Genomic DNA, 19,677 nt, shown 5'->3' with positions numbered 1-19,677 from the left:
TATTCCCTGGGCATTGTTTTTCCTCACTGAAATACGTTAAGTGCAAAAACTTCCTGAAAAATAAATCTCCATTCCTCAGATCCTGGAAAGGATTCTGTAAATGTGACATTCCTAAAATAAGAGAAAGCAACTAGAAACCAAAACAAGAATGTTTTTGATATCTGGCACTTTGAACAACAGAGACTCTCAAGTTAACACACACAACTTTCATAGTTTGTCTAAGTTTTATTTACTGAAGCCCCACAACCCTCTCTTACGCAGAGTTAACCCACGCTCTTTCTGGCTTGTACTTCAGTGTGCAAGAGATTTCTGAAGTTCTGGTTTAGTGCATGCCTCTATCCTTCAGCATGGCTCTTTCATGTAAGTTTAAGATGCTCTTTCCTTGCCTCACTAGCTCTTGTAGAGCCAGCACAAAATAGGGAAAGAGGCTGGAATCAGACTTGACTTAGCGTTCCTCAGCAAACACCAAGCTGGAGAGAAAAACAGAAACAAAGCCTTTTCTCTATCCCGATTGCAGTCACAAATTTCTCTCACCTCATCATGTTTTTAACAGGGAAACGCAGGGAAGGAGCAGTTTAATTATTCTGGTAGGACTCCCCATGGCCACGCAATTCAGTTAAAGCAGCCTGCCTAGTGAATTTGATAGTATTTTCAGGGGTTTTTTACTGCCAACCCCCAGTCCATGCACTGTAGCAGTGACAAAAGGAAGACAACTTATTTTGGGTCTTCTAATAAAATCTTGGGACTATTTTGCCAGAACAAGCACCTGATCTGCTGTTGAAATGCTAGTGCAGAGCTGGGAAGAGAACCTCATTCTGCTGCAGCTCTACACCAGACCCAGCAGCCAGCCCCAATCTTGGCTCATTTAGCTCCACAGAGAAGCAGCCCTTTGAGTTGCGGTGCCACAAGTGAAAAAGGCACTGGAGGAAAGAGGTGTTGAAAACAAATCCCCCTGCCATTTTCATTCTGTGGTCATTAGCAGCGGCAGCGTCGTGCCCGTGGAGGCCAAGGGTGCCCCTGGTGACAGGAGGAATGGAAAAGGAGCAGCCTGGAAAGCACATCCGAGCGGCGCTGTCCCTGCCCGACACACGCAGCCCGGCCATCACTTCCAATCAGCGCGGCAGGGACGGAGCGGCCCCAAAGGCAGGGGCTGATTGTGGTGCTGTCCCGAAGGGGAGCAGCTCAAAAGAACACGCAAGTGAGACCACAGGATTGCTAATTAGTGTTGATAGATGCGATCATTTCTAATTAGTTCACTAATCCCTCTCCCCCTCTCTCCTTTCGAGAGAGCATGGGAGAAGGGAAAAAAAAAAGAAAAAGTCATTCCCTCCCGTAATTCAGGAAGATAAAAATGCAGCCAGTTGAGGACTGGATGTACAAAGAGGACAGAACTCAGGGAAGGAGGTTTTTGCACAAGCCTGATCCATTCTTACCTCTGACTGAACAAAAACTCCATAGTTATTATTCCAACCTTCTGCCAAGAGGTGAGGAGTTCACTAATTATTATTAGCATTAATAATTATTATTAGGCTATCAGAGGGCTTCCAGCACCTCTGAGGCCTCACTTTTAAGGATGTACATTACCCTACACACTGCTCCTGCTGCAAGTGCACATTCTCCTTCAAGATTACACGAAACCATCAGGCACCCAGGGAGTTTAAGTCCCCACAGCAGATGAATGAGAAAGTAGCACATGGAGGTGAGCAACAATTGGGACACTCTGCAAGGGCTGAGAGTCTGAGTTACGGTCTCTGACTTAACCTAGGAGCTGTGCTGGCTAGGGGAATTGCTCTTCCCTTCCTTGGTATGTAGTTCCCTAATATGGGGCTATGGGAGGTGAGAGGCTGCTTGCACTAGAGAAGGAGCCAAACGGCACTTGACAAAGCCTCTGCCGCTGAGGGCACACTGGTCCCTGCCTTCCCACTGCTGCAGAGAGAAAGAGCCAACCCACCGCTGCTGCCTTACTGGCAGAAGAGACCAAGGATCTTTTCTAACAACAGGCTCTCCCCATCAAGGCTGAGCCTTATTAATGCCAAAAGATCGTGTTACTCTCTAGTTCAGCCGAACTTCCTGGGAGAAAAGCTAATGGATTTTAGTTTTCACTTGTACTCCCTTCCCCAAGCAAAAATTCACCTTCAGGACAGGGCACTAATTACCTCAGAAGTGCTCTTATGCAGCATCTAGCAGTGGACACTGCACCAACCTCTCCTGCAGCATCAAAGGACATGATTAAGTTACTAGCAATATCTCTTATGATTCCCTCCACCAGTTTGAGTGGTCCCCTGAGTCCTATGCAGACATCATTATCAGCTCCTGCAATGGCAGGCCAATCAAATTAAGTGGAAACATTTTTGTCTCCTTTCCAGTGAAAATCATCCAGCTTTATTCCTCCCCCACCCATCAGCTACAAAAGCACAGAACATGGTGGTGGTGGTTGAACAAACTGCACGGTCTGTTTGGAGAGACAGGCTTAGGGTCACCACCAAAACTGGAATCAGCTTCTCAGGGAGGTGCAAAAGGAGCTTTGTAAGGACCTATTTCACAACTCACCTGAGAATGCCAGCTTTGGAAATAACCCTAAATTTGAGTCAAAGATATTCAAGCACAAGAGCTAGCACCTGCTCTCTTCGAGAGGAGTCCTGAGGAGTGTTTATACCTGCTTTTGTGAATCATCAACTCATCCAGAGCATCTGATGCAAGGGAACAAAAGGCAGCAGTGGCAGAGCACAAAAAGCCATCTCAAGAATAAGCAAAAACAAGAAAACAGATCGTCAAGAAGAAATCTGTTTCAGACCTTAAGTACAATTTGCTGCTCATCTGCCCAAGAGAGAACATTAAAGGCCAGATTCACAAAAGGGTCTCAGTGCAGTTCTCAGATTTGCATGGCCAAAGTTCCACACAGATGATTTCCAGCAACCTTCAATCTGATGCTATTCTCTGGGGTTGGCACCTACTTAACCCATGTTCTGATACACTAACCCAAACTTTGTGCCTCTAATTTTGAATGACTACCTAACCTGCTCTGCACTGCTAAACTCCACAAGCATCAATTTACAGGGTGGCTTAAAGTTTCCAGTTTGGCAACAGTGGAAATAAGGCAAATGAAAGAAATGCCTCCTTTGTCACACAGGTTCACCAGGAATCAGCACCTCATACTCCTGGGTTCACAAGGACACAACCTCTGGAAAAAGTGAGTTTAGTACAGGTGAGAGGTGCAGGATTGACTCACTGAGGCTGACAGGGAAGTTGTGATACAAACACTCAACCAAGAGCCTAACAGACAGAACATTAATCTCCTGCTCCAGAGCCTGAAAATGCATGTGTCTTACTTACGGCTCAATTTAAGCCACAGGTTTGACTCACAGAAGTAAAATTCTGGCCAGTCAGGTACATGTGAACCATGTAACTATTAGGACTTAATCACATTGTGGCCAGGCCAACAGCAGCCCACAGAAGAGATTTCCTCTCTACCCTGTCTTCCCTTAGCTCCTTTTGCACATTTCCAAATGAACACAACAGGATGGAAAACAGCAAGGTCCAAACAAGACTGAGTCACAAACAGCCTGGGCAGCCAAGATTTGGGTCAAGGACAATGTGGGAGAAGAGCAAACACCATGGGCCCTTTTTATGGGAAGTGCTTCTGGAACTCAGCTGGTAAAAGCTTGACAGAAATACCAAGATAAACTGGTTACAACAATATTGAAAAGTACATGTAAAACATAATAAAAACAAACGAATTTTTTCTTTGACAGACTGCATTTGCCATATCCTAAGTTTCTGCAGTGTGTCAATAAAAATATGAAACAAAGAGCCAGCTGTCTTTGGACAAGTCCTGCACAACTTCTCTTCATGTAAAATAATCAAGATTAGGAAACTAAAGTTGCACGATCAATTACAAGCTCATTAAAATGTGAGATATAGCCAAACAGATTTTTTTTTCCCCTGAAGCACTCCAGCGTTCTCCACCTAAAGCAATACTGCTCAAATAACTCTTCAACAATAATATGGCAAAGCTTACAAATATCCCAGTTATTTCAGTGCAAACAAATGTGGAGGAAGAAACAAGAAAGCAGGCAGAGTTCAGAAGTACAAATGTAAAGACACATGCAGAGAAAGGAGCAGTAGAACCCACCCAACCATTTGGCTGGGTGCAGACTGGACCAGGCATCACTACAGATATATTCTGGGAACAGCAGTAATCAGTCACAAGAAGCAAAGGTCAGAAGGAACCAGTTCTGATCTAATCTGGCCTTCTTTGGGACCCAAAGCACTTCACCTGAATTTCTGCATCCAGCTCCCTAACATTTGGACCCTCTTCATCTCAGGGTGAAGAAGAGAACGGACAGGAAACCCCAGCATTATTAGGGCTGTATATATGTTCTTTCGTTTGCAATATGGCTGCACCCCAAAAGGTACATACAAAAAGAGTAAAATGTCCAGCAAAAACAATGCAAATGCTGTACAAAACTACCTGCCTCCCTTCAGATGAGCCCAGGTTCACAAAAACATCCAACAAGAGGGGCCAAGAGGAGTTCCCAAGAGGAAATCACAGACTGTGCTGCAGCCCTGCTTCAGGTTAGAGACAAAAGCATAAAACACCACTGAGCCAGTTCAGCAGAGCATGCTCTCATCAAGAGCTTCCTTTCATACTGAAGGACTCCACAACACCAAGAATTTCACAAGTCTGGCTCAGACCTTAAAAAAAAATATTTAGAATAAGGTGACTGCACATTGTTGGCCTGAAAAAAGGTGGTAAGTGGGAACTTAGCCCTAGCTATCCAGCTATGATAAAGGAACAGTTTGACATCCTTGACTCCAGAGACCTCTGTCACACAAAACAAGTCACCACAGTGCAGCACCTCAGTGTATCTGAGCCATCTGAAGTCTCTGTGTCTGCCTGCCAGCACTGGCAGCTCTCTGCACTTGTCTTGGAGTGCAGAGCGAGCACCTGCCAGCAGTTACCTGTAACTGGTGCAAGGTAACTCATCTCTTTGTTCTACAACTTAACAGACTTTCAAGAGCTCGCAGTTTTTTGGCCCTCTATGTTGATATTTAAAATTCCCGAGGCTAGTTCTGAATTCAGCTATGTCTAACTCATCAAAGATCTGGGTCAGTAGCTTCTATTTGCTTAAGACTACACTAAACATGGAGAGCTTAAAATTCAAGCAAACTCTTTTGCTATCAGCATAATCTAAAGCCTTTGCTTTTTTTTTCCAGCAGATCTTCTAAATAAACTCCATCAGCGCAACATCAGAGGTGCTATCGTGAACTATCACATACGGAAGCTCGAGATTAATGAGACCCCTGATAGCCTGAATAACCAAATTCTGACTAAATGTTACATACTAAGGTAGCTACAAGCAGTACAAAATCAGATAGCATAACATTGTTACTATGTACGTGGTAAGTTCTGACCTCTGAACTTTGAGAAAAGTTCCAACTTCTTCAGCTCTAATAAAAAAAGTTTCAGCTTTTCTTTCCAATTTCAAAGCACAGAAATGGGCTCTCTCTGAAATAAAAGGACCTCTGATTTGGTTTTTTTAAATACCAGGCCACTGCCCACTAAAAACAGTTGTTTACTTGTTAGGAGCACTCAGACATACAAGAACAGAAGTACCATCCCAGCATCCGTGGGTTTGAGAGAAAAAACCCCAAACAAAACAAACCATGACGTCAGATGATGGTCAGGCTTCTTAAAAGTTTACTGCAAGATTCAGCCATAAGAGCTGTGAAAGCTCAGCAGCTAGGGCCCACACAGAAAACACGGCTTTCGGGGCCTGTTTTATACCGGCTGCGGGGATCCGGGCGGTGGGAGCCGCTTCCCTGGGGAGCCGGGGATGAGCGTGGAGGGCTTCACCCCCGTGCCCCCCTGTGCCCCCCCGGCACGTCGAGGCCCCGGCGAGGCTGCTGGCGGCTCCCGGCCTGCGGTGTGGGGGGCGTGAGAGTGTCACACAACTCGGCCCAACTCTGGAAACTTCGGAGGGGCAGGCGCGGTGGGGGCCGCACTCACCGTTCAGCCGGGTCTGCCGGTTCGCTCGCACCCGCAGGAAGGTCTGCAGAGGGGAAACAAGAGGGAAGAAGCGTCAGGACGCGGATGTAAACATCTCGCCCCACGCCCGTACACAAGGCCCGGCCCGGTCCCCCCACTCCCCGCGCATCCCCGGGACAACGCACCGTCCGCGGGCCTCCCCCCCACCGCAGCACCCACCTCTTCCCGGCCCCCGCCGCCGGGCCCCCTCTTGCCGCTCTGCATAGCCGCGGGCGCCGCGGGCGGGCAGCGGGCGGCGGGCCCGGGATGCGGGTGGATGCGGCGCGGCCCGGCAGGCGCCGCCGATCAGCCCCCGGCGGCCGCCGCCATGTTGGCCCCGGTCATGTGACCCGCGGCGCGCGGGTGAGAGTTCACTAGGCAGTTCCCATGACAACCGACAGGGGGCGGCAGCGCCCGGCGAGCCCGGCCAATCAGAGCCTCGGGACGGCTGGAGCCCGGGCGACCTGGCCAATCAGGAATCAGGGGCTACTGGGACCCTGTCTACCTGACCAATCAGAAATCGGGGGTACTGAGACCCTGGGGTGCCTGATCAATCAGCAGTCAGGACCCACTGGAACCCAAGGGGCCATGATCAATCCGACCCCAAAGGCACGTTGCTGCCCAGGGGCAGTTGGCCAATCAGAGCCTGGGAACAACGGGGAAGCAGTTTTCCTTGTCCAATAGTGATTGAGCACCCTTTAGGCCGCACGTCACTGGCCAATCAGAGGCTTGGCCCCAAAAATAACCCAAAGGCAGTGGCCAATCAGGCACCAGGGCGACACTCTCCAACTTCCTCTGCCCCGTCAGGGACTGGGGGACGAAGGGCTGTTGGCCAATCAGTGTCCAGGGGCAATAAGACCAGGTGGCCAATGGGCCTTTCCCTGGCCCCTGCCCAGCCCTGGCCCTGCCATGGAGCCCCCAGGGCCTGCCCTGGCAGTGGAATTGGAGCCCTGGGCAAGTGGAGCCCTGTCCTTCCTGGCCGCTGACACTGTCTGCAGCTGCCGGGGCTAGGCTGGGCATCCACCTCAGCTCCAGGGCTCTGACACCTGCCCGCCCTACCCAGAAATGGTTCCTGCCATGAGGACACCTTGGCTACAGGCAGAGCTTGCACTTTCCAGTCTCTCCTCCCTCTTCTCCTTTCCACGTTTCAGCAAACCTGGGAGGTCAAAGCCGTCTCACGGATTTCTCTCCCATATCTGCCGTGCAGCTGTGGTGGAGGATGGCCCCAGCAGACCAGCCTGAGGCTGGGACAGAGCTGAGGGCTACAAATTGGGCAGCAGAGGCTCCTATAAGCACAAATCCCATTTGTTCCCCTCTCTGCAGACTCCTCAGACTTTGTTTCCTGGAATCAAGCCTAAATTTTGGGTCTCCTTTCTGGCACCTGACAGGCTGTCACTTCTTCTTCAGATGGAAAACAAAAGAACCCCTGATATGTTTCACTGCCCCAGATGATGATGGGCAGCTGGACAGTTCAGGTGCTGGCTGGTGAGCTTTGCACAGTCCTGACTGTCCTACATCCCAGCTCTGTCTGCCTGCTGAACCTGCAGCTGGATTTTCATACATGTGCTTACTTACAAAATCAAAGCTGCTGACTGTTGGCTTTACCCTTTCACTAAATAGAGCTGTTTTTCGGGAGGCACGCTTACCTGAGCTCCGGGGGAAGGAGGTGAGCCTTCTCCGGACAAGGATTAGGCTTTCAGTCACACTACACTTGCTATTCAGTCACAAATATTCTGTGGGCTCCCTTCAAGCCTGAAATGCCATATTTGCAGTATGGTGTATCACTTGTAATTTGCTGTTGATTTCTCCACCGGGTTTTATTCAGGGTTTTATCTAAATATAACTAAAATGGCATTGTTTTTACTCGAAGCTCCGTCTGACAGAACATACTGTATTTAAGAGGAGCAGCCGCTACTGACCAAATCCATTGGCTGCCACCACCTCTGTCTGATCAGTGTCCATGTAACCAAACTCCAGCAACCAGGCTTGGCACAGGGGAGGCAAGAGGATCCCCTCCTCCCCACATCCAGGAGCCACCCCACTGCCTTCGCTGGAGCTCCCTCTCAGCATGGGGAGCAATGCAGCAAGCAGCAAGTAGCCCAAGTGCTGTGCCAGCCCCTATTTCCGTAGCACTCCTATTCATAAATCTCCTTCCCTAAGTATCCCCATGGTATATAAGCACAAAGACTAAAAAAACAGAGCCACAGGAATTCTGAAAACCCAAACGCCAATAACTCACGTTCTAGCATGTTACTAATACACTGTATAATCATTAGATCACAACACAAGGGACAGTCATAATTCCAGCACACCTCTGCATATGGAAAGCTAAATTTTGCAGACCTTAAAATCACCACCGTGAGAATCTTCTGCTCTGCTTCCTGGGCATGTCCCTTGGTAAGGCAGGCAGACTGAATTCTCGTTCATATTGTGGCTTTATTAAGAATACAGTGAGGCTTTACACACCCCGGCACCCACTCTGAGGTCCCTTTACACTGCCAGCACAGCATAACGCAGCCAGCACAAACGTAAATGAAAATCAGGCCCCAGAGGTGTTTTCTCCCTGCAGTGCAGACTTACAGCTCCCATTACACATTTGCATTAAGGGCTGCAACCCTCCATAAAATATGCTCGCAAACTTAAAGCACATTAGAGAGTAGCTGGACTCAGCACATAGAGGGGCTTCTGCTAAGAATATTTGTCTTTGAGTATGACATAATAAAAACGTACAGGGACAGAGGGCTGCAAGGGGCCACCAATTTCACAGAGACTGATGTCTGGCGGAGTGGGAAGGAAGGGGGTTCTCCAACGAAGGGGGCCATGGCAAAAGTCTCTTCCATGCCCTTTTGAAATGAACGTAATTTATTTATTAGTCTTAATAAACAGGCAGGAAAGAGAGCAGGATTACCTGAAACAGGCATTTCTGTATCTTCTGCAAGGTTTTGCTTCTCTTACTTTGCACCAGGTTTTATTGTTCATGGGATGGTAAAGCAGCTATGATGTGACACCAAGTTATAACTCAAAGCCACAAGGGAATATGATCCACAGTTGATAATATAACCAATAAATAAGACAGAGGATGGAATAATGGGCAACAAATGTATGAATCTGCTACTAACTGGACCCATCTCCAGGAAACAAGTTGCAGCTGGGTCTGCTCTGTTAAGAGCCTCAGCACTGGTCGTCAGCCTCTCTCTGCGGGTCCAAACACAGACTTGGTGTGTGCAAAGTGGCTGATGCAGGAAGATGTGAGTCCCTGTCTGACCCTGGGCACAGGGTATGGCTGCAGACCACCACAGGATGGAGGGTGATGGGTGTTTGCCACGCTGGTACAGCCTCAGCCCACCCAGCCTGTCCACACAGCAGGTGGATGCAAGCTTGGGTCTGTGCTGATGACCAACATTAATTTATCTGCTGCCTTTCAGAGCCTACTTGAAGCCAGTGGCTGAGTACAGGCTTGCAGCCAAACAGTTTGGATGTGTGTTGAGTTGGAGTCGAGTGTGCCGGCCTGCCCCAAAAATACAGACTTACAACTAGCCAAGCTGTACCTGAGCTGCTGCCCTTTTCTTCATTTCTTGCTCCATCTCCCTCATTACTCATTGCATCACCCAAGTCAAGACCTGCTGCTCCTCTGGGCACAGAGTGTTTTATAAAACAGGCTGGCATGGCTGTGGATGGTCCAAATTAATTTCTGTCTTGGGTGGGAGTCATGAGTAAAAAACGTCACTCCTCTGAAAGTTTCTCAATGGCACAGAGCGGGTAATGACAAACACAGCCATGGAAATAAGACCAAAATGGTGAATATAATGCAACAGAAACCTCTAAAAAGATTTAAAAACATTTTTAAATACCACAGTGGTTCTAGTCAGAGCTGGGAGGACTTTGCAGACAAAAGACCACCTTTGCAGTCCTGTGAGGGGCCAAGCGCTCACGTCCCCATGATGCTGGCAGGAGAACTGGGGCAGTGATGCATAGCCAAGAGCAAGGCTGTCACACAGAGAGAGCTGTGGGCACTGGGGTGAGCTGGCTCCCTGCCTAAGGCTGAGACCAGCAACAGCATCCACCTGCTTACCTGGTATCTGTCTGAGTGATGGATGTCATCTGAGGAGTGGGGTGATGCTGTTGGAGAATCTCCTTCCCGCTTGATTGAGGCCGACAACAAAATTGACTGCAAGAGAAAGGAGAAATTCATGTGAGCGTTGTCAAGCTCTGCCTGTCTCTACGCTGTCCTCAAAGCCATGGAGAGCATGTGCTGAGCTGCAGGACTGTGCTGGGATGGAATACTGGGCTATGGGACTGGCTCTGCTCTTTCCAAGGGACTTGGCCCCACGAGGGGACCAGGCTGCTGGGTCTAGCAGAGTACAAATGATTCATGCAACAATGTGACAGGCATTTTTACTCCAGGTCTGGTGGCTGGGGCAGAATCAGACCCTGCTGGAAATGATATGTGAGGACCACACCAGAAATTCTCATGATAAGGCACAGGAATGCTGAGGTGGAGCGGTGCTTACATGTCCTCATCCGCCCTTTTTAAGTGCCACTAAATCTCTCAATAGCTTTGTAAACTGCACTAAAGCTCTCAGCACCTCTGCAGTGCAACTACCTCTTCCTTCAGTAATGATGCTATTTATTTTAATAAGTAGCACAAAAAAAAAAAAAAGGGCCTTTTAGAAGGTTAAAAAGCTCAGTGATATTTGAGACCTAAGAGATCACTGATAAACTTCAAGTCAATAGTAGGTAAGTCTAAATTCTACACACAGTGAACTCTAGCAGGAAAATTACTATGGGAGTTTGACAGCATCCGAAGAAATGTACACTGAGTTGCAATGGAACTTTATTATTAGAGTACTTTGAGGGAAAAATGCAATTTAAAATTCTAATTTAAATTATAAATTAGCTCAACTAGGCTAAATATAGCCCACTACATTGTGAAAAAATGTACACTGGAAATGCAGCTCTGCAGATGTTTGTTTCTGAGAATCAGCTGGCAAGATTTGACAATAAATGACTGTTTGGAGATGTGTGTGTTTGTGAAGGGAAGTGTAGATATCATCTGAATTGGACAGGTCAAGTGTGGTGACAACATTATTAAAAAGCATAATACCTTGGAGAGAGGCAAGTATTCCAGAAATATTTGCCTCTGGGCTGAAATGAAACGTGAAAAAAATGTGCATTTTTTGGGAAAGATATGAGAAAGTGGAAAAATGACTCAGCATACAAATCGGTTCAGTCAGCAGCAAGCAATCCCCCAGGCTTGGACAGCTCTCCACGAGAACAGCACGGCAGTGCAGCCAGCAAAGGCATGGAGGGAAGGAGGCTTGGGGTGGCAGTGGAGGAGGGCAGCTTGGGATACCAAGTTCAGCCCCATGGGTATGAGCTGCCAGCCCTGCCATGAGGGCAAGAGGCATGGCCCAGTGTGCAGTGCAGATCTCTGCCGTAAAGCACAGCTCTACCGGCTGCGGGGAGATGTGATGTCCTGAAAGGGGTCACAGAGGAGTTGCCTGCTGGGGTGCTTGGTTACCTCCTTGGACACAACTGCTTCTGCCACCTGAGGGCTGTGCTGACCACATCTTGGGGCTGGCTTGCTCCTCAGCCCAGCCCAACAGGGATGCCAGGCACTGGGAGGGCCAGTGGGAGCCTGTGGGGCTGGGAGCACCCATCAAGGGCTGCCTCAAGAGCTCAGCCTCCACTTTCCAGGGCACAGACGGGCAGAGCAGGGAGGCTCTCTGGCTTCATGTGTTGGCTGAACCCAGCTGCTAGTGGGCTTTGGTGAACAGCTCATTTATTTCTGGAAAAGCCCTCTGCAGAATTTCTGCAGAGTGCAGACCCCAAGCTCCTGCTGTTGTTTAGTTTCTTTATTTTCTAAATGGAGGATGAGGACCATTCTGAATAAGCAGGATTGCACATGTCCTATAAAAGAGAGGGATGAGGTTCAAAGCATTCAGTTGTGACTCAGAGTAACAGCCCTGACTGCAGCAGTGTTAATGCTCTAATAAGCCAAGCAACCTGGAGCTGGGAGGGTTAAATCTGTTTTGTCTTCCAGTGTATTCTAGAAAAGGGGAAAAAATACCCATCTCCCCATTCCTTGACGACAGACAGACAAACCCTGCCTGCCTCCAGCTCCCCCCTCAGCTTCTGGTAGCTCTAATCCAATATTATTATGTGAAAAATGGTTGGGCTAGCTATGGAGACAGTAAATTAAACGTTATGTATTAGTTTTTAGCGTGTGGTCCCGGGAAGAACGCTGGCCCCATTTATTCCACAAACCTCCTGAGCACCATGGCAATGACCTCTGGAAAAACGAAGGGCTAAACTAATCCCAAAGATGTCAATCTCGAGGCCTCTTCTACATACTCTTGCAGTTTAGATTAATAAACTGTCTATTTTTAAATTGTGTGCAAGCACTTCAATTCTAAATACCTTGCCGGCATGTTAAACACAGCGTTAGAGATGCCAAGTCACACTTCCCCTTCGCTCTTAGGAAACTTGACTTCATTTGTTTTTCTCATTTCCCTGCGCTGTGCCACACTTTGCCTCTCGGGCAGCCATGGGGGCAGGCAGGGATGCAGGCTCAGAGGCTAAGGGATTAGAAAAGGCACTCACCATCAGGGTGACTTTCAATCCTGCATTAGGCCAGCCTCTACCATCCCAATTTTGGCCTCTTTTACTCCAGATTGTCATGTTGAAGCTGTTTTCCAATGGCTAAACAGTGAGGATGCCTGACCACAGCATGCCAAGCCAAGGATTTGCTGTTCCCTGCACCCACTCTGCTCATTTCCACCCAGGTCCTGGCAAGCAGAGAAAGAGCAGTGATACAATTCCCATTCCTCTCTCAACTGGGCTCTGGGAAGATGGCTGTGGAGGGAAAAGGTAGCTTTACATGTGCTTTGCATGCCCATGCTGCATGGCAGACCCAAATTCTGGCATCCCAGCCCAAAAACATGGCACTGAGTGCTCTGTGTGAGACACTCCTGATGGGGAGATGCTCTCCACCATGGGACCAGGTTCTTAAGCAAGGTGGGAACAAGCCTTGATGCTGAGATGTCCCTTTTCCCTTGGGGAAAGGCCACTAATCAGCTCATCCATGCCTAGCTGCCAGTACATCCCAGCTGCCCTTCAGAGTGTGTCTGAGTGAGGATATTTGGGGGAGAGGACTCTCCTCCCTCCCTGGTCTCCCCTCCACAACTCCCACCATCAAAGATGGAGCAAGGGCTGTATGTGAGTGGTGGTGAAGCTTCATATTTCTCCCTCCCCTTTAAATCATCTCTCCATTGGGTAAAGGCACTCTCTGTGGAGGTTATAAACCCTGAGAGGATCAGACTGAGCATTACACCTGGGGCAAGCTAAATAAAAAAAGGTCACCGGCGCTTTTTAAACATGGACAAAAAAGCAGTAAAATGTGTTTGGAAAAAAAAATCTGGCATTAAATCATGACTTTTTGCCTGCCTTGCCTCATTAAAAGTGGCCTTTTGGAAGGTAAAATTATCATTGTAAGTGATAAGATCTTTAAGAAAATAATTCACGGCTTCTTCACCCTTTAATATGATAGCCGCCACCGGCTAATTTTTTTCTTAATGGCAACGAAGCCATCAATCTTGTCCAAGCCCTGCACTCCCTCCTTCCTCCTGCCCCTCCTGCCATGCTGGGCAGCCATGGCCCTGCTCCGTGATTCCTTCCTGCCCCTTGGAGCCCAGCCGTGCCGTGCCAAGGAGAAGAGACGTGTCTGGATGCATGGCTTTCCCCGCTTGTGTCCACAGATCCCGAGGGCACATAAGCCTTGCTCAGGCTGCAAGGCTCACGCCGGTTGCTCCCGACACGTTCCATGGACCCTGCAACCCTGCAGAGATGAGCTGGGAATGTTTCAGCAGCTCACCGAAACTAGGAGCAACACCTGGTTTACGTGTACAAATACAGGGGCAGGTTTGGTATGAATCAAACGTGCATGCTGCAGCCTGCGTGCCAGCTGCTGCGATCCCAGGCCATCGATCCCCAGACCTGCTCCTCCCTCCTCGGGTGGAGGAGCCGTGGGCAGCGCTGAGGCAATGTCGGCAAGGACACCCGTGCCAACTCGCCGCCGGCTCCTGACCCGCAGGCGCGCCAGGCGTGGGCCCGGGGCAGCTCGAGGGGAGGGGACGGGTGTCAGGGTGCAGCCGCCAGCCCGAGGAAATGGATGGAAATTGCCGGCACACGCCGCCCCCAGCCCGAAGAGCGGCCTCTCGCCGGCAGCCGGGGCAGGTGTCAGCGTGGGGACAGCCCAGCCGGTGGCTTTGACATTCTGCTGCCTCTCAAGGCCAGTCATTTGAGAGTATTAAAGTGCTGGACTCCTGCTTTCTGAGAGCCCTGGAAAAACATAAGGAGTCTATTTTTCTTAAACAATCCATCACAGCTGCTGTCAGCAGAACAAATACCCTAACCCTGCTTTTTTTTTATCTATCTTTTAAAATTTTATCTTTTTTTTTTTTTGGCACAAAGTGTTCCCTGCCTGATGCATTCAGCCTTAACTCTGCCGTCTAAATAGGTACTTATCACTTAACATGGAGGTGATGGCTTGACATGTTTTCTGTCTCCTGCCCTCCCCTCCACCGTAGGGAAGACGTCAAAGTGTTGCTAATAGCTGTTATCACTTGGGAACTGTAACCCGAAAGCAATGAGTGATACCAGGCCTTGCTGTGATTTTCCCCCTTAACTCTGCTAGCTATTTTTGTTATTGCTGGAGGATCCCCGACACAAAGATGCTACTATTAGAGCTGAGTTTCCTAGAAGCTTTTGGAGGGTTCACATTTGCTCCTTGGAAAAGTTAGAGGTAAAATTATCTAGTGGCTTTTAGCTGGCAGAGATAAAGGTAGGATGGAGCTGGGGATGAAAGGCTTAAATGTGAGAAGGGTGTGAACAGAAATAATGGTATCAGCAGCTTCTGGTCTTCGCTGAAAACTTCCAGTGGTTCACAAACAGAATAAGCTTACAGAAGTGTGAGCTACTAATTCATTTCTGCATGTTACAGTGACACCTGGGACTGTAATGAAGCTCTGCGTCCTCCTGGAAGAGACACCAGCTACATAGTGGGAAAAGGGGCACCTTCCAGCAGAACTGCCCATCAGCACTCTGGAGATGGAGGGGGAAAGAGGTCTGGCCCAGGTCTGCCCCTCTCTGCTCCTTCTGCCAAATGCAGTGGTTTCCCCTGGTCTAATGGGAGGGTACAGCTGTTTGGCCCAAGGGGAGTGAGGGGCTTTATTTGGTCATGGGGTAATTTGTTTTATGGAATAAAACCTGGCAGATACTTGGTTTTGGAGTGACTCTGGTATTCATCACCCCAAACTGCAAGAAGCACAGCCAGCTAACACTCATCCTGCATAATTTCCTCTCCTGCACATATCTGTGGGCTGTTCTCACGTCCCCAGCTTGGCCATAGCTTTGCTGCAATACCCAGATTAAGCTTTTTAATCTTTCCTTGTAAATCACAGTTACAGAGGGAGGGGGCACAGATATAGTAAAAGACTTTTCCAACCTCCCAGTCTGTCAGTGACACAAGAGAAGGAGTTAAAACCCCAGGGCCCAGACACCAGTCCCCTGTTCCTACCACCAGACATGATATGGAGAAGTTAAATGATTGTGCTAGAAATTTCATCTCAAGTGAGGCAGCTGGGAAGGGCTTAATACAGACATTCTGTCAAGGTTTAAGGCTCCAAATCTTGCTTGCTTCGAAGCTCTTTTTCCTTGGAGGGCTTTAGTGGTCAAATTTCCCACTAGATGTTGTAATTCTCTCTCAAACTGCTCGGTGAAGCTGTAAAATCACAGGGGTGGGTGGGGGAAGCAAAGAGCTCTAGCACTGTGGCTTGGTTTCCAGCTCTGCCGGAGGTCTGGGAGAAGTGTGCTGGCTGCCTGCCTGCGAGCACCCTCCGTGGAGCTGGTGCACACCTAAACAAACCAGCTGCAGGCATCTGCTGGATGCGTGGGATGGATTTTGCTCGTGGCCACTCACGTCAGTGTTTGTTTGCAGCAAGAGCCAGAGCATGGCCAGGACACAATTTGCAGCCATGTATTAGGAAGCAGCAGTGGAAACTGAATGCTGAACCCACCACAAGAGCTGGGATGCTTCATGGATCCTAGTCTGTTCCCCTTCAGTGATCAGTACCAGCTCTTCCACAGGGGATATAAGTTTACCTGTTAGGTGACAAGTAACGGTCTGCAGCTGATACCCTGAAATATGGGCAGTACTGAAGTGCTCTTAGGTAGCAATGAGGACCTGGGAATACTGACTCTCCAGTTACCACCAGCTGCTCAAGGAAGAGTGGGAACAGTTGGATTTACACCTCGCCAATATGGGTTCAACCCAGTGTGTGCTCCTCTCCTGCCTTGCAAGAGGCAGCCAAGGCAAGGGGAGAGCATGAAGTCCAGGAACGATACTCAAGGGGAACTCGTGCTGCTGACAGCTACGTACAGACTCCTGGGCAGCCAAGCAGAGTCTATGGTGCTCTCCATATGCCTCTGCGAGACATTCCTGCTGCCTGCTCTGCCCGAGACCCAACCTCTGGCCATGCTGGGGAGAGCTGCAGGGAAGCTCTGGGCTCACAGAGGTCTGGGGCATGGCTGGCTTGGACAGACCTTCAGAAAGGGACCTTCTGAGTGACAATCTGCTTGTCCAAGTGCCTTGTCCACACTGGTGTATCACCATCGATTAGGCTTGGTCTCTAATGGCAGATGAGGATCCTGAAAGCTGGAGATCTGTGGTGTTCAACACTGCCTTTGAGCTGCCTTTGCAGAGAGAGAGCCCAGGCACCAGGCAGTGGTGCTGGCTGGAGCCCCAGCTCACAGCCCTTGCTTGGCCATCACTGCCTCAGTCAGCTCTGATAATAGAAGAACCTGATACAATAATCCTGCATTCATCACATCCCATGTTGAGTGATTGGATTTTCTTTGACATATTGCCATGAAAATTGACCCAGTGCAGTGAGTGACAGTTCTTCAGGGGCAGGGGAGCAGTGAGTGAGGAATATGCATTTACATCTGGGCTTTTATTGCCCAGAGAGACATTTGCTGGGGCAACTGTGGGGATGGGGTGGGAGCCAAGCCAGGACACAGATCATGGGAAGATTAAATCCCCTGTCCCAGTTGCACCCCAGGAAGAGCCTCAGGCCAGCACAGAAGTGGCAATGGTAGTGATGCTATAGGCAAAGGTCCTAAATGAGTCCTAAAGTGGAGTCAAAGCCACTGGTGACCACAGAAGTAACTACCAGCCTGCACCCATCCCAGTTCCTATGTCCCTGAGTGAAACCAGCTTGCCCCTGTTCGTTTTGCCATTGGATTCTCCTGAGGGATGGCGAGGTGCAGCCCCTTCTCCCTTGCTGGCCTTTTTGTTGGCACCCTGAGAAGGACTGGCGAGGAAACATTGCAGCAGTCTCCTTACACCAGTTCCCGGAGTGGGAAGTGGGACTTCCCTGGAGGTGCCTGCCAAACCTCCAGTGATGCCTGGGTGCCTGGACATGGACTGCACGCCCACTCTGGGGGTCTGTCCCCCATCCCTCTGCCTGGGACCATATCAGAGGGACTTCACATCCTGATGGGCTATTCACACCCCATATTGCAAACATGCAGTGGGCACAAAGGAAAAGAGCAGCCTTCATCTCCCCACCACCCTCCTCCTCAATCCCACCTGGTTACAAAGAGGCCTTTAATACCAAGCTCAGGTGAAGGTGACAGTACTGTGCCTTCCCATGCCACACAGGACTTGTCTCCCAGTAAAAGCCACCTAGAAATAATGAATCCTCCTGGGCTGAGAAGCTTTCAAGCTCTCTGAGAAGGGAATGAAAGATTTCCTGATTTTACCCTCTCCCTCCCTGCTCTCCTGGCTTCTTGAAGTTAATGTTCTTAGTCCCAGACGTGACGGGCAAAGGGAAAAGATCCATGTGGTGACAGGGGACGATTGATCTCTTTTACATAGAATGATACTCCAGTCCCAGTTTAATCCCCTCGCTCAAGGCAAATGGGATTCTTTGTCAATGGAAACTTCAAAAGCCTGGCCCAGCCGTGAGATGGACCTTCTTCTTTATCTGGTCTCTGTCAGTCACTCACTGTGTTTGCCTCCAAACAGCTAATCTGTCTTCCTAGCCATCCTTCTCCCTCACAGGCAATGTGTTTGGGGCCGTTGAGTTATCTACACTGAGTCCTGATGAGGAGGGAATGGGAAGATTGCAGAGTCCAGATGCTTTCATTTTGCTGGTGTCCTTTCCAGCTCCTTCAAGACATCCCAAGGCAGCCTCACACTCTGTGGATTATCAGCAGTGGGTGGGTTTGGGGATTTCTCTGTTCTCTGCTTGTTTTTTCACAGGAGAAATAGTCAGGTCTCCACTCTCCTCCTAATCTCCCTGGGAGAGGGCACAGGAGCAAAGTATAGTCATGCAGGGGTCAAAGGTGTGGAGCACTATGGAGGATCACTGCAATTTCTATTTTCCCTTGAAAGGTTTGGGAAATTGTTGGGGTTATTTGGAAGTCATCCCTACCTGTCAGGAACTCAGGTCAGCACAGTGGCTCCCAGGCCTCTCCCTTGGTGGGGCAGACAAGGTGTTGATGTACTTGGCAAGACACCCAGCCCCAAGGAGAAAATCTAGAGCTGAAATGTCAGTCTTTGTTTCTGACATCACATGCCAAAAAAATCACCATAAGCTTCCAGAAAAACCAAGGGGGAATGAGACTGGAAAATAATTCTGATGAGATGTGATGTTAATTCCTGTGAGAGATGCGCTGCACTAGTCTGGAAGCCAGGAGCCTCCCTCGCTTGGACTGTGTCACCAGAAGTATAGGAGAACCTGGACCACTTGCCTTTGCCCACCTTGGGGAGCCCAGCATGGTTTTCAGAGGCGATGCCTTGCAGTGCTTCCTGCCACCTGCTCGCCTGCCCAAGCTCTGGTCTTTCCCACCCCTGTGCCACATGAAGTCCAACGAATCAGCAGCAAATCAGTAAATGATGCCCTCTGCAGTGATGCCATGATGCTCTCTGAGTTTTGTATTTCTGCATTCTGAGCCAAAGGGGTGTGGGTGGCTCCTGGGGAAGGGGTTGTGGCTGAGATGGGGTCTTCAGTGATTTGGGCTGCTCCTTGGGTGTGCTTCACTCCCTTGAGGCAGGCCCACTCTCCCCTTCCAAAGCTGGCATATGGCTCTGGCTCCAGGAACTCCCACACTTGATTTCCCAGGCTGAGCTCAGGCTATGTGTGATCAGCTTTCATTAGCTGTCATTAGACACAATCTGGAGTCCCAGAGCCCAGCAGCTCCGCCGTTCCTCAGCTGCATGAGGAATGCAGAGCCCTGTGCAGGCACTTGGCTGCTCCAGCCCAGCAGCTGAGTGGGGACAGCAGCTTTCCCCAGTGTCGCTGGCCCCCAAAGTGTGGCCGCCTTCCTGGGAGACATCAGGTAGCAGGACAGGGAGCAGGCTGGGAAGGTCACGGGGTGTAAAGAGCATCCCTTGGGGGGCAGGGGAAATATGCTGAGTTGTGCTAACTTACCTTGGGGGTGCCTGCTGCCATGGCATCCTTCAAGATGGAGCTCTTGCTGCCAAGAGAGAAGAGAACGGGGTCAGTCACAAAACTGGCAGGCAAGGAGAGGAGTGCTTTGAGAGATCTTATAAGGTCAAATAGCAAAGCACACCGTTCCTCTTC

General features: G+C 49.5%; 1 protein-coding gene across 7 annotated transcripts in view; it reads right to left on the bottom strand.

Annotated features, from left to right (window-relative positions):
• RNF220 (ring finger protein 220) overlaps positions 1 to 19,677 on the bottom strand; it is a 220,625-nt gene that overhangs the window by 50,247 nt on the left and 150,701 nt on the right. For 6 of the 7 annotated variants that reach the window (XM_048312572.1, XM_048312577.1, XM_048312576.1 and 3 more), the window contains 3 exons: positions 19,525 to 19,570; positions 10,101 to 10,196; positions 6,011 to 6,053 (listed from right to left, as the gene is read on the bottom strand). In XM_048312572.1, coding sequence (XP_048168529.1) covers positions 6,011 to 6,053; positions 10,101 to 10,196; positions 19,525 to 19,570 — 185 coding nt within the window. Of the gene's footprint in view, positions 1 to 6,010; positions 6,054 to 6,208; positions 6,343 to 10,100; positions 10,197 to 19,524; positions 19,571 to 19,677 lie in introns of those variants that run through there. The other variant, XM_048312579.1, reaches the window with a different exon arrangement.

This window comes from Corvus hawaiiensis, chromosome 9 (assembly GCF_020740725.1).
Source record: "Corvus hawaiiensis isolate bCorHaw1 chromosome 9, bCorHaw1.pri.cur, whole genome shotgun sequence".
NCBI classification, from domain to species: Eukaryota; Metazoa; Chordata; class Aves; order Passeriformes; family Corvidae; genus Corvus; species Corvus hawaiiensis.
Note: the sequence above shows the minus strand (reverse complement) of the source record. Positions and strands in the feature narration are given on the sequence as shown.